Genomic DNA, 13,989 nt, shown 5'->3' with positions numbered 1-13,989 from the left:
ATAGATAAGAGCCATTTTATACACACACCAATGTAAATGTCAAAGAAAATATATACATGGAATCTATATATACTTAGATATACAGACACTTTTCAAAAATTCTTGTCTTTGCAGTGAAAAGGACATTTTGGAGAGTAAATTCATTTTCATATGTCTGTTTTTTTTTAGAGCAGTCCGTGTTTTTTCGAGTGCGTCCTTGTTCTAACTAAACTAAATTCCTATGGCTTAAAATGCAATATGTCAGTTTAAAAAACATTAAAAAGGTTCAAATAAAGTACTTTTTACGAAACAATGCATTAAACCAGTTTGATAATGCTGTGTGGACACGTACATTTCATAAAAGGCATCGTTCATTTGTATCCAGAAATCTTCATATTAGTGTACCGAAATGGATTTCATACAGTAAGTATATCGTGATGTAAACAATCTTTATGTGAGGTGAGCTAAGGCATGTTGGATTGAGACGTACGTTCATACTGTGTAGGCCTAAAGCGGATAAATGTGTGTGTTTTACAACAGAAAATACATTCTAAATGTTTCATTTACTATTTGTCTTGATGGTAATATGTTTTATTTTTCTAGAAATGGGAAATCAAGAACAATGTTCAAATGCTTCTACTGTGAACAAGGGTCTGATCATGTGTATGCTATGCTTAGACACACAGAAATAAAGCAACATCATAGCTTCATTTCGATCAGAAATTGAAGGAATAAAAATTGACAATGTATGTTCCGGTGTCATCCTGGTTTGCCCACTTTTAATTACATGCATATGTAAACATAGGGGTGATTGTTGTTTTAACAATCATAGTTTATTTCTGAATTATAGTTATATTTTTCACCTATATTTTACCTGTAAAATTTTAAAAATGATACAATATTCTGCTATTGAATCAAGGAAAATTTGCAAAAATATTTTATATTTGATATAGTTTTTAGCAGGAATATGTATTGAATTTGACAAACCTGTATTTTTTTTTATGAAGATACTACATTCTGCTATTAAATCAATGAAATATGTGCAAAGATATTTTTTATTTGATATAAATTATGTAGGAAAATGTATTGAATTTGACAAATAGAAAAAAAAAGACAAAAATGTGTACAAAAATGTTTATTATTTTTACAACTTATCAACGAATAGTTTTAATTGTTGTTACATTCTGAAAAAAGTTAAATAACGATACATCGCTCAACAACTTCAGTAACAACTTCACCCAGAAACAGTATTTGTTGATTACGAGACCGCAACCAACAACGCAGCACAGACAGTGTTCCCAGGGGTGGGGTGGGGCTCTCTTTCAGTAGAATAATTGGGTTTATATTGAAATTTTCTGATTTTTTACTGCTTATTCTTAGTTTTCTTGCTCCTATTATTTTTTCGTCACTGTAATATATATCAATCATAGAATATTATTAACTGTAAAAACAAAGGTAGCATGAAATGAAATTGAACAGATTATGAGTCCCTGTACTCGGTTCTAAACGACGGTTTTAAAAGGGTATCAGTGACTTTTGTAATATTGCAAGGTTATGGTAAAAATGTTTTCAGAACAGAAAGTTATCATTAATTGAAAGGGTTAAATTTTACCAAGATAGTAATATGTTTTTGGGACTTATTATCTTAACACTATATAATATTGTCCGATTCACTCAAAAAAACACGATAGCAGCCAGAGACTTTACCTACCGTGAACTGTTAACTTCACTAAATACATTTATATGGTTGGGTGTTATGAACATGACGTCATAGTTATTATTTTAAAGACAATAATAACAGAACATTCAGTATAATAAAATAAATAACAAATAGCTGAAAGGGTGATAGAACAGATTGTTATATATTCCCATATTAAACCAGTTAAAACTTTTACTGTAGCTTCTTCATACTCATGACCATCTAGACTAAAATTAAAAATCATGATTCTGAAAAGTTGTCTCATTTTGGCAATAATACCACATCTTATTTTTATATGAATTTAGTTCTTTTTTTTTTGGTGTTGTACTCAACATTTACATGTAGGTACAGTCTGTGATTAAAGATTTTTAATTTCTAATAACTATGTCAAACCTTCTGGAAATTTTACAAAGCTTTGGACAGAAGCTTCTTGAAAGTGATAGTTTCCTGAGAAAATATTTTTTTCTTATTCATTATGTTTTGTTTTACTGACCAACAAAATATTTATTGTTAAAGTTTTTTTTTGTAACTAAACATTACTGCGATAAACCATGGAAGTAATTTTATGCTTAAATGCTCAAAATGTTTACAAGGAAGCACAACTAAATACCACCTTTTTATTTTCTAAAAAAAATGGATTTTTTCCCAAAAATAAAGGGTGACGTACCTTAACAAAGGAGTCGAAGCTTGTTTCAAAGACAAAGCGTAGGTGACACTTTAATTTCTTGAATTATTATGAGATATTCAAGCAGGTTTTTATTATTAAAATTGTCTCTTGTATCAGATGATAATTTTCTCACAAGCTATTAGAATTCCAATTAAAATACCTTTTTATTTTCTCCTAAGTATCCATTAACATCCCCAAAAAGAGATGCGATGTATGCCGAGTCATACAAGAGAAGATATATTTTTATTTTATTTCTGAACTGATAAGTTCCGAAAAAAAGTAGGATAGCTTATAATGTTTTCTCTAAAAGAACAAAATATACAGTACACAGCCACGTCCATCAAAAAAGGATCGTCAATTCCCATACACAGCTTGCGACGAACGAACGAACGAACGAACGAACGAACGAACGAATGAAAGAATGAATGAATGAATGAATGAATTAACTAATTAATTGATGAATTAATAGACTTACATCATAATCCGGATCAGGTTCCAAAGATCTGCTTGGTAAGTTTCCATTCCTTTCTTCATCCTTTAAGTTATACTGAGTGTCTTTCATATGAACAATAAAATCATCTTTGTTCTTGTACTTTCCATTTTGTGAAAAATCCGAAAGATGGCTTGAAAAGGTATTTGTATCCATTTTCTTTACAGTTTTGAGATGTAAAACTCAGAAAGAGTTCATGCGATTGCTTTTGTCAGATAACCCTTCAGTTATGTCTCACACTCGACCAGTTATATGTAATATATAATTCCATATTGAAACATCTTAGTGTGAACTTCGTATTTCCTTCATTATAGATACTATCAATTTAAATACTATAAAAATAAATATCGACTACTATGATGTCCAGCTAAAATAACTAAAGGCCATATATTTAAAGACCCTACACCTATTGTAATGAGTTTTCAAAATGTCATTTTTCCATTGTATAGGTGATGAACAGGTCAATTATTTCTATTGCGCTCAGGAAGTGTTTTCGTGTGAAATATATCAAAAGTTTTCGCCACAAAAAATGTACATAAGAAAGAAATAAGATTAGCATATGTACACAATGAGATTATAGTCTCTTCTATTTGAATATGCTACAAGTAATAAGTTCATAGAAGTTATGTAAAGATGACCAAATTAAGAGTTTGAAGTTGTCTATTAATGAAAATTATAGTACGTTGATGAAACATAAATTCAAATATATATTGATTTTCAAGAAAAACTTAAGAAAAAAATAAGACAATAATTGTAAACTTAAATATGGTCGTCCCTGAACTTTTCCATCCGACAGTAATACCATTGCCAAAGAAGGACGTCCGCCTAGCTATGCGGGATGTATAAATATGCTGCCAAATACGGTCAGAAATGGGACGTTAATTCCGATGCCTCGTATAGGGTCAATGCTACTTTATCATTACGTTTTTGATTACTGGCAACAACTCTCTCAGGGGTCCGTAGGAGGCAAATTCCTGTCCCTATAAAAATACCATCGTATTCAAGTGGCAGTCCTTATTTCCAGGTTTTCATTTAGGTCATTGAATCAGAACCTATCCATTGTATCAATTGTTAATTGAATATGCATGACATATTTCCAACTGAACGTTAATCAAGCAACAATCAATCAATTAATTATAAAAATCAGAAATTCATGTTAGATTCAAGATTCAATAGTTTATTATAGTCTCACCACATACATACAAGTATAAACACAATATGACATTTAATACACAATATAAAATTTAGAATGCATGTGCCATTCTTAAAAGAAATATGAGAGACTGTTATATACAATATTAAAACATCAGAATAAAACATAGTTTTGTTATTTTCACAAAACATAAAAGTGCAATATCACCATGCACATTCAAGGATAAAAATTGATACATGTACATAAAAATAACATCTTCAATTTTCAGCGATATAAAATACTATTTCTTCGCAATAAAATATTATGGCAGGTTTTGGCAACAGAACTACAAACATTTTCATTTTTGAACAAAAATATAAATTTTTCATCATCTGATAAAGTTAAAAACATATTATTATGTTGATGAATTATATCTTAGATCTTCATATAATGGACATGTTAATAATACATGTTTTTCATCTTCTTTATATTATCACAATTGAAACACAATCTTTTATCTAAATCTAATATTTCGTACGACAAGTTTCAATTTTTAAAGGTGCTACTCCACATCTAAATTTAGCATATGCACTGCGATATCGAGTAGGTATATTTTGTAACAAATATTGTTCAGTAGAGTATGAAAATTTAAACAATTTATAAGTCCTCAACTTATTTCCTTGACCATAAGAATCAAGCCTTGTACTCCATTCAGTTTTATAATTATCAAAAATATTTATTTTTAACTGATAAATTATCCAGTATATAATCATCTACATTACAAAATATATACATATTGTAAAGTTTCAAAATTTCCATAACTTTATAACTCCAATTTTTAATTTTATAACTACCTTTTCTAATTGACCATTTGAACACTTTATAATTTATTCTGTCATTATCCTTTTTTGTACATCTAACCCAGTGTCTTAAAATGTTAGTCCACTGTTTAACATATGGAGGCTTCCAACCCTTGTCACCTGAAACATCATCATTTCGGGGTATACTTTCCAACTCCCATATAAAATCTCATGGCTCGGTTCTGAACTGCTGAAATGCAGGAGAACTCACTCGTACCCCCAAATAGCTGAGCCGTAATTGATGACTGACCAAACTAAAGTGTCAAACAATTTGGTGAAAATATTGTATTGGAAGCCACCATGTGCCTTACATTTTACAATAAGAAGGCCTAATGCCCGACTTGCTGACTTTGCAACTGCCTTTGCCATAACTTTATAATCTAAAAATTCATTTAATACAAATCCTAAATATTGATAGCTAGAAACATAATTAATGACTTCACCATTTATATTAAAAACAAAATCTGATCTTACCACAGAGGGATTTCTAAAATGCATGATTTTTGATTTACTTAAATTAACTTTTTAACAGTTTATTACACCATATACCTAATACATCAATTTGATCAACAATAATGACCTGTCAATTGTATTGTATGCCTTCTTAAAATCTATAAAAGAGACAAAAGTTGACAATTTACATTTTTTTCTAGTTTCAATTATTGACGTCAAAGAGACATGGTCAATTGTACTCCTGCCTTTAATAAAACCATTTTGTTCATTTTTAATTATCTCCCTTCCATCTAACCATTCAGTTAATCTATTATTTAAAACACTACAATAAAGTTTGTAAGCACATGGGTGCTAAAGTAATACCTCTGTATGACAATGGATCTCTAGGATCAGAAGTTGAACATTTTGGTATTGGATTAATTATACCTTTATTCCAAGTATTTGGAATTTTACCAGATTTAAAACATAAATTAAATAATTTTGTTAAAGTACACACAACTATGAAAACCACAGAATTTTCTTTACTTTCAAATCCCATTTGATATTTGCATTATGGAAGATATAATCATTTGCATTATGGAAAATATAAACATTTGCATTATGGAAGAAAAAATCATTTGCATTATGGAAGATATAAACATTTGAATTTGTGATTTAGTGTTTCATTGCAACAATACACTGGAAACTTAGGATTGAGAAAAACGAACCCCACTAACTTGAAGCCACGCATAAACTCAGAGTTAAGAAGTGTAGTCTGTTCCTACTCAACTAACAAAACCCGAAGTGAACTTTTAGCTCAATGATGTAAAAACACAATACACGTACTAAGCCGCATTTGATGATATTAAAAAACGAGGAAAGGAGAAAGAGATTGTGACCGGAACAAGTTGAAAAATGTAATATGTGACACAGTTATCAACAAAAAAGTAAGAAATAACAACAGCAAATCCCTACCGATCCTTCTTTCTTTTACCATCACAACAATTTAACAAATTGTAAATATCAGTTTGATTCATCAGATAGACATGAAAGAACAAAAAAAAAGTTTATAATCTTAATCACTATAAAAACAAACAAATAAATATGTCAACAAAGAAAAACAAAATGGCATAAAGACAAAACACATAAGCAAAAATGAAAGACAGGAATACAAAAAGTATCACCTGTCATACAATTTACATTAAAAATTAAATAGCAGGTTCAGTGTCCATTAAGTTCACCCTAACTAGGTGCTCGATAGACAAACTACCAATAGCATCAATGGTTTGGGAAAGGAAGGCTAAATTGGTCCGATTTATACAACATGTTCACGAGTTTTACAAACAACGAGGTCACATCACAGAGAGAACTAACTATTGATTTACCGGTAATGAAAAATTCAGAAATCCAATGTAAAAGAACAGGCTTAACCAAATAAAAGAAACAATAACACATCTAAATGATTGTCAACAAATCAGGATGCTAACTGTTTAGTATTCGAATTAATCATTCAATTTTACTAGTGCTTTTGTAGAAAATAAGAACAACGAATGAGGAAATAATTTGTGTTTAACCTATAGTTTCAAAACGATCAGTGATTAAGGAGAGACAGATTTAGGAATTGAGAAATGATAATTACCAAATAATGGTAAAAGCTTACATTAACCGCTTCAAGAAATCCAATCAGAACTGACTTTAACAACTTAATGTTTTAATTGAATGATTAAAAATCTGCTTAATGATGGACCGTTATATAAATTGAAAGATAAACATATTTACTGTTTGATTCACATTGACTTTAGTTTTTGTGATAGCGTGCTCGCTTTAAGTCGAGGGTTTGATCTTGCTGTAAGACCATTTCAACTATCAGCTGGTCCTAATATCAGTTGTAAGTTTGCAGACAAAACGATAAAAAATACCTACAAATAATGTACTGCCAGGTTACAAAAACATAAGCAAAGATACCTGGCTTACATTTTAGTACAGCAGACGCGGGTCCCAACACCAGTAGGACATGTATCAAAATAATAGGAAGGTCAACAAAAACCATATAAAGGGAGATTAACAACCAACTTTGGTTTAATCTCCTTTTTTGTTTGTTTTTGTGTAGGAAATTACTAATAAAAAAACCTAAAAGCATATATGCATTTGAACCTTAAATACTCTTTTCAGAACAAATATTTAACGTTTCTGGTAAGAGAAAGGACGATTTCCCACAAATTGACTTGATCATTTCATAATTCACATTCTTGGAGTTCGTGTCTTAAGTATCTGATACATAGATATAAGAAGATGTGGTATGAGTGCCAATGAGACAACTCTCCATCCAAGTAAAAATTTATAAAAGTAAACCATTATAGATCAAAGTACGGTCTAAAACGCGGAGCCTTGGCTCACACCGAACAGCAAGCTATAAAGGGCCCCAAAAAATACTAGTGTAAAACCATTCGGTCTAATCTATATAAAAACGAGAAACGAGAAACACTTATGAACCACATCAACAAACGACAACTACTGAATACCTGTATATATGACAATGGACAGTTTCCTTTAATCTGAATTCAGTATTGCACTTCATAATTCAAAGTTTCTGCTTTAGTGCTTAAGTTGTCTGAATTCCCCATACTATTACTTATGTCAGTATGGCTACAACAGCGAAGCTTCATCTGAGGGTCCATGCGTGGCAGTGGACCATCCCAAGCGTGACGGTGGGCTACAAAGTTTTAAGGTGTTGAGTTAAGGTTGGAGATGTTAACTGAATAATGCTTGAAAAATGAATGAAAATTTTGAAAGACAAGTGAAATATTTCAGATGGTTTATTGTTGAGATCTTTCTCCTATTGATTAAACATTGAAGGTGAATCATGAGGATGGCGGTTGCTTTGAGAAAATGTTTAAAAAGCTGTTTACACAATGAGCAATTAACTTAGACCACTAATTGTGATCCACTTGTTTCCAACGTGACACATACTTCGAAACTTGAAGCATGCAACTTTATCTGACCTGTTTTGTTTGTGTGAACTCTTGATCGAAGTTTTATGATGCATACACGCCGTCTATTACGGAATGTGCAGAGACAGTTAAAAAATAAATAACACTATTAAATGGAATTAAACCACTCATCTATAAACCACGATTATGCAATTCAATGATCTATAGATATAAGAAGATGTGGTATGAGTGCCAATGAGACAACTCTCCATCCAAGTCAAAATTTATAAAAGTAAACCATTATAGGTCAAAGTACGGTCTTCAACACGGAACCTTGGCTACCATATCTCAGTATAATCACCTACAATATCTGATTTGACTCTGCTATTAGACATTTTCGAAAACTATTCGATACTGACGTTTACACATACGCCTATGCCTACATGTAACCTTTTTGAGAAGGGGTCATCTCAATATGTACAACGACCAGAAGCATTTATATTATATATTTTAATAAATTTACATTTTAAATACTGTATCAAACTTTTATTTTGAATGATTTGCTACTTTACTAGCTCTGTTTAGTAGCCGAAAATTGATCGATCTTTATATTGTACTTTGAAAAAAGGGGGGCTTTGTGTAAATTAGTCAAACTTTAATCAGAAATAAGAACGTGTAAAGTTTTTTATAGCGTGAAACAGAACGTATAAATATATATAGATTTTAGTATGCGTTATCCTTTGTGTAATCAGGGCGGGACGGAATTTTACACCAGTATTCAAAATGCATTGTAAAATTCCGTACACCCCTGATAACACTAAGGAAACGAATTTTATTTCACTTCACAATTCTACACTGGTGTTGCTACGCGTTATTAAATATACATATATTTTTTTGTAAAGATGGAGGGGGGGGGGGGGGGGGTTGAAATTTTATTTTTATGTTTAGTTTGGGGAAATTGTATTTTGGGGATTTTCGGCAAACAAAAGTTTTTTTTTATATTTTGACAAAATTTTGTTTTTTGTGTAATCTTTTCGTTGTTATTATTACTTTTTGTATTTTTTACTTTTAGCAGTTATATTTTACTTTTGGCATTTTATTTTTGTTGGAATTTTACACTACAACCGTTTTTATTTTATACTTGAGTCACCGAAACGTCCATTACAAATCCTAAGACCTGTTGATTTACATTGATAAAATTATGTTTGCTTGCTTCATAAGAAATAAGATACTTCATTTATGTTCCGAACCCTTTCTAGAAATTCAATTCGCCAATTGAATATTATACTACAACACTGTATTCCGTTTGATTGGTTGCAAACGGAGACAATTAAAAAAAAACCCAGATGGAATGTCACAAATTCGTTACTTAAAATAATCCAAAACTAATGAGAGCATTCGGTGTTCCTAGCTCCGATTCCGAATAAAAAATCATATAAAATAAAATACAGAATGTATTTTTTTATATCTGTAACCAAGTTTAACGAGGTCATTCATTCAGTATGTTTTGACATTTTGATACGGTCCCTATATTTGTGTAGTCAGTGTAGGTGTCGATGTCGGTGTAAGTGTCTGTATAGATGACTTTTCGAAAATGTCTATTAATGCCAAAGCTCTTAACCAATCTTAAATGTTTTCTCTTCTGCTCTTGATTTCACATTTATAGAGGAATATCCATATAACTATTATTAATTGATTGACTTTATGGTTTCAGATCTCAATCATTTCTGATGTCAATTAAAGATATGAGAAAACAGTGTTATACTCATTTATGATGGAGATGTCTCAACACTTTTGAGAACTATTGACGTAACATTACAACATGCCTGCAGTGAAGTGCCCAGTACCGGATTGCCAATATGAGACGGATGATCTCGACGCTGTTGTGTTTGCAGCATAACTTACAACTCACGCAACAGTTCACTCGGCAGCCGCTGGTGCCATTGTCTCAGCAAAAACAGAGAAAGTAAAACGTCCAACTGTTGCATCAGCTGGTTCCAGTGAAGATTGGACAAACTTTGTCTCTCGATAGAAAGACTACATACAAGCAACTTAGGTCAGCGACAAAGACCTTGTTATTCAGCTACTAGAATGTTGTGATGAAACTTTGCGACGATCTTGCAGCCATGCGAAAACTGGCAGTGAGAGAAGAAAACACTACGATAGCACGTGTTTCTCTTCATGGCATGACACAGGATCGCGATGAGACAGTTCGTTTATTTGGAGCCAGAATCCGAGGCCAAGCCAGCGTTTGTAAATTCACATTGCAATGTCCAGGATGTGAACATAGTGTCGACTACACAGAAGCTGCTATCTTACTTGATGCACTTACCCGTGGACTAAGTGACCCTGATATTCAGTTAGATCTCTTAGGAAACAAAAATCAGGACATAACACTTGAACAAGTCTTCAAATGCGTTGAGGGCAAGGAAGCCGGTAAGCGTTCTGCATCACACCTTCTTGATTCACAAGGCATTGAAGCCGCCTCTAGTTCATACCGTCGAAGACGAAATGACAATGTTGCCAAAGACACGAAAAAACATGATAACAACAAGGTTGAATTATGTGGTTACTGTGGAAAAAAAGGGACACGGAAAAAGTGCTCCAAATGACAATGTTGCCAAAGACACGAAAAAAAATGATAACAACAAGGTTGAATTATGTGATTACTGTGGAAAAAAAGGGACACGGAAAACGTGCTCCATCCAAAATCAGGAAGACAGAATGTCCTGCATACGGACATACTTGCAAAAACTGTGAACGTGAAAACCATTATGAATCCGTATGTCGAAGCAATACCAGTAAGCCAAAAGTGAAACAAAATGAAGAATCTAAAAGTGCTGTATTCGATTTTCTTTGTGCGGCAACTGTGTCCCCTCAAGGGAAAAGAACCATCCAACTTGATCATCATCTTTACTCGCAGATGTATAACACATGGGTTAAACGACAATCACAACCGCAGCCGTTCATCAACATAGTTGGTAAAGTTGTAGAAGGTGATTACAATCAGCTTGATTTTCAAAACTCTGTAGTGTCTCAAAAGAGAAATACAGTCATTCCTGCAATGGCTGACACTGGTTGTCAAAGTTGTCTAGCTGGAATCAAAGTGCTTCACAAAATTGGACTAACAAAACGTGACCTCATAACGGTAAATATGCAGATGCACGCCGCTAACAACAAATGCATTGTTATACTTGAAGCCGTCATTCTCAGACTATCAGGAAAGGACTAAGATAAGAACGAACTAGAAACGAGACAAATTGTGTACATCACAGACAGCGCAGACAAATTCTTTCTGAGCACAGAGGCTTGCATTACACTTGGTATAATATCTGAGAACTTTCCTACTATTGGTGAAATCACCGGAAGCGTCATTGATACTTCCTCACTGACAAACGATGAGAACAGGTTTAAAACACAAGTTGATTGCAACTGTCCGAAGAGGCAAACACCTCCTCCGAAACCAATGAAACTTCCGTTCGAACCCACAGAGGAGAACGTATCGAAACTCCAAAACTTTCTACTTGAACACTACAAGTCGAGCACTTTTAATACATGTGAACATCAACCACTACCACTCATGGAAGGTCCACCTTTGATACTTATGATTGACCCTAAAGCAACGCCAGTTGCATGTCATACTCCGGTTCCATGTCCCTTTCACTGGCAAGACGACGTGAAAGCATCCTTAGATCAAGACGTCAGGCTAGGCGTTATTAAACCCGTTCCAGTCGGCGAACCTGTAACATGGTGTCATCGTATGGTTATATGTTCCAAAAAGAATGAAAAATTGAGACGCACAGTTAGATTTTCAGGTTCTCAACGCTCACGCAATAAGGGAAACACATCACACACAATCTCCTTTCCATCAGGCAAGATCAGTCCCTCAGGGGAAGAACAAGACTGTATTTGACGCTTGGAATGGTTACCATAGTGTACCCATCAGAAAAAAAGACCGACATCTTACCACCTTTATCACCCCATGGGTTAGATACAGATACAAGACTGCCCCCCAAGGATACATCGCCTCAGGTGATGGTTACACAAGAAGATTCGACAACATCGTGGCCGATGTGCCAAACAAGACTAAATTTGTCGACGATACTCTTCCAAGGTCCGATGATATTGAGGAAAGTTTCGTTCAGGCTTGTCATTGATTGGAGCTTTGTGGAAAACATGGTATAACTTTAAACCCAGAGAAATTCCACTTCGCACAAGATACAGTTGAGTTCGCTGGATTGGAAATAACAAACGATAGCGCCCTTGCAAACGATACCTGCAAGCGATATTGGATTTTCCTACACCGAATACATAACAGACGTTTGATCGTGGTTTGGCCTTGTCAATCAGGTTTCATATCATTTAGTATGGCCGATTGTTTGCAACGATTTCGTCAATTGATCAAACCTGGCACACCGTATCGTTGGGATAATCAGCTGGAAGATCTCTTCCAAGAAACAAAGACAGTGAAATCGAGGAAGGAGTGCGCATATTTGATAAATCTAAACCGACGTGCTCAGCAACTGACTGGTCAAAATCCGGACTTGGATTCTGGTTATTCCAGAAACATTGCGAATGCCCAAAGCTTTTACCATTCTGTTGTCACGAGGGTTGGAAAAGTACACTAGTAGGCAGTCACTGCACTCATTGCGCTGAATCACGGTATACTCCAGTAGATGGTGAGGCTTTAGCTGTTGTTTACGCACTGGATAACGCGAGGTATTTCGTTCTTGGTTGTGAAGAACTCATAATTGCCGTTGATCACAAACCACTACTAAACAAGGCTACGAAACCTTAAGGAAAAAACATTGCGTTACAAACTCGGAATGATGCATGTCCCAGGAGCAAAACACCGTGCTGCTGATGCCGTTTCGCGGAACCCAACTAGAAGTAATTCAGAGGAACTCAAATTAATTGATGGCATAGCATTGATTATTGAAGACAGCAACCAATTTGATAACTTGTCTTTTCAGACTATTCAACACAATTTCTTGTCCTCAATCATGAAAGACGATTGTTGTGATGTGTGTTCAGATGAATAAATTCAACTTGCCGCAGCTTCGTCAAAAAACACTCTACAATCTATCACATGGCAGATGGTACGTGTTGCTACAAACAGTAACGATGATATGGTTAAACTGGTAGAAATAATCGAAAATGGAATGCGTGAATTCCGCCATGAAATGCCTACTGAACTTCGTGAATTCTTCCAGTTTCGAAAAGACCTCTACACAGTAGATGCATGGTGTAGTCATGTATAAGGATCGCATCATTATTCCACCTGCCCGCCGCAAAAATGTCTTGGCAATACTCCATTCAGCACACCAAAGTGTAACATCAATGATTTTAAGAGCAGAATCGTCAGTCTTTTGGCCTGGAATAACCCCAGATACCACTACTCTACGAAATAAGTGTAAACCAATGTAATCGAATGGTACCATCACAACCAAGTGCTCCACCTACACCACCTGTTTATCCGATTTACCCTTTTCAATGTGTGTGCGCTGATTTTGTCCATTATAAAGGCGTCAATTACCTGGTGGTCGTAGACAGATATTCTAACTGGCCAATCATTGTATTCTTGTCTTTCATATTTACTAATGCTTTGTCTATATGCACTTTTGTGTTTCTTTGATACATAATGACGTGGCTTTTTTTTGAAGAAATACACAATAAGTATATAGACAAGCGGCAAGAAGGACAAGGTAAACTTATAGTTTACATTCTGCAGAGGATATGCCTAAAAGAACTATAGACTATATTCTTTACATACTTTGAACGACATAATTATTTTATATCT

At 33.8% G+C, this 13,989-nt stretch overlaps 1 protein-coding gene across 1 annotated transcript in view; it reads right to left on the bottom strand.

Moving 5' to 3' along the window:
* LOC127738738 (FMRFamide-activated amiloride-sensitive sodium channel-like) overlaps positions 1–13,763 on the bottom strand; it is a 46,957-nt gene extending 33,194 nt beyond the window's left edge. Inside the window, exon 1 of the mRNA XM_052250079.1 lies at positions 13,726–13,763. Coding sequence (XP_052106039.1) covers positions 13,726–13,763 — 38 coding nt within the window. The remainder of the gene's footprint in view (positions 1–13,725) is intronic.
* Between the last annotated feature and the right edge of the window lie 226 nt (positions 13,764–13,989).

Source organism: Mytilus californianus, unplaced genomic scaffold (assembly GCF_021869535.1).
Source record: "Mytilus californianus isolate M0D057914Y unplaced genomic scaffold, xbMytCali1.0.p SCAF_1, whole genome shotgun sequence".
Lineage (NCBI taxonomy): Eukaryota > Metazoa > Mollusca > Bivalvia > Mytilida > Mytilidae > Mytilus > Mytilus californianus.
This window is presented reverse-complemented; position numbering and strand designations above follow the sequence as displayed.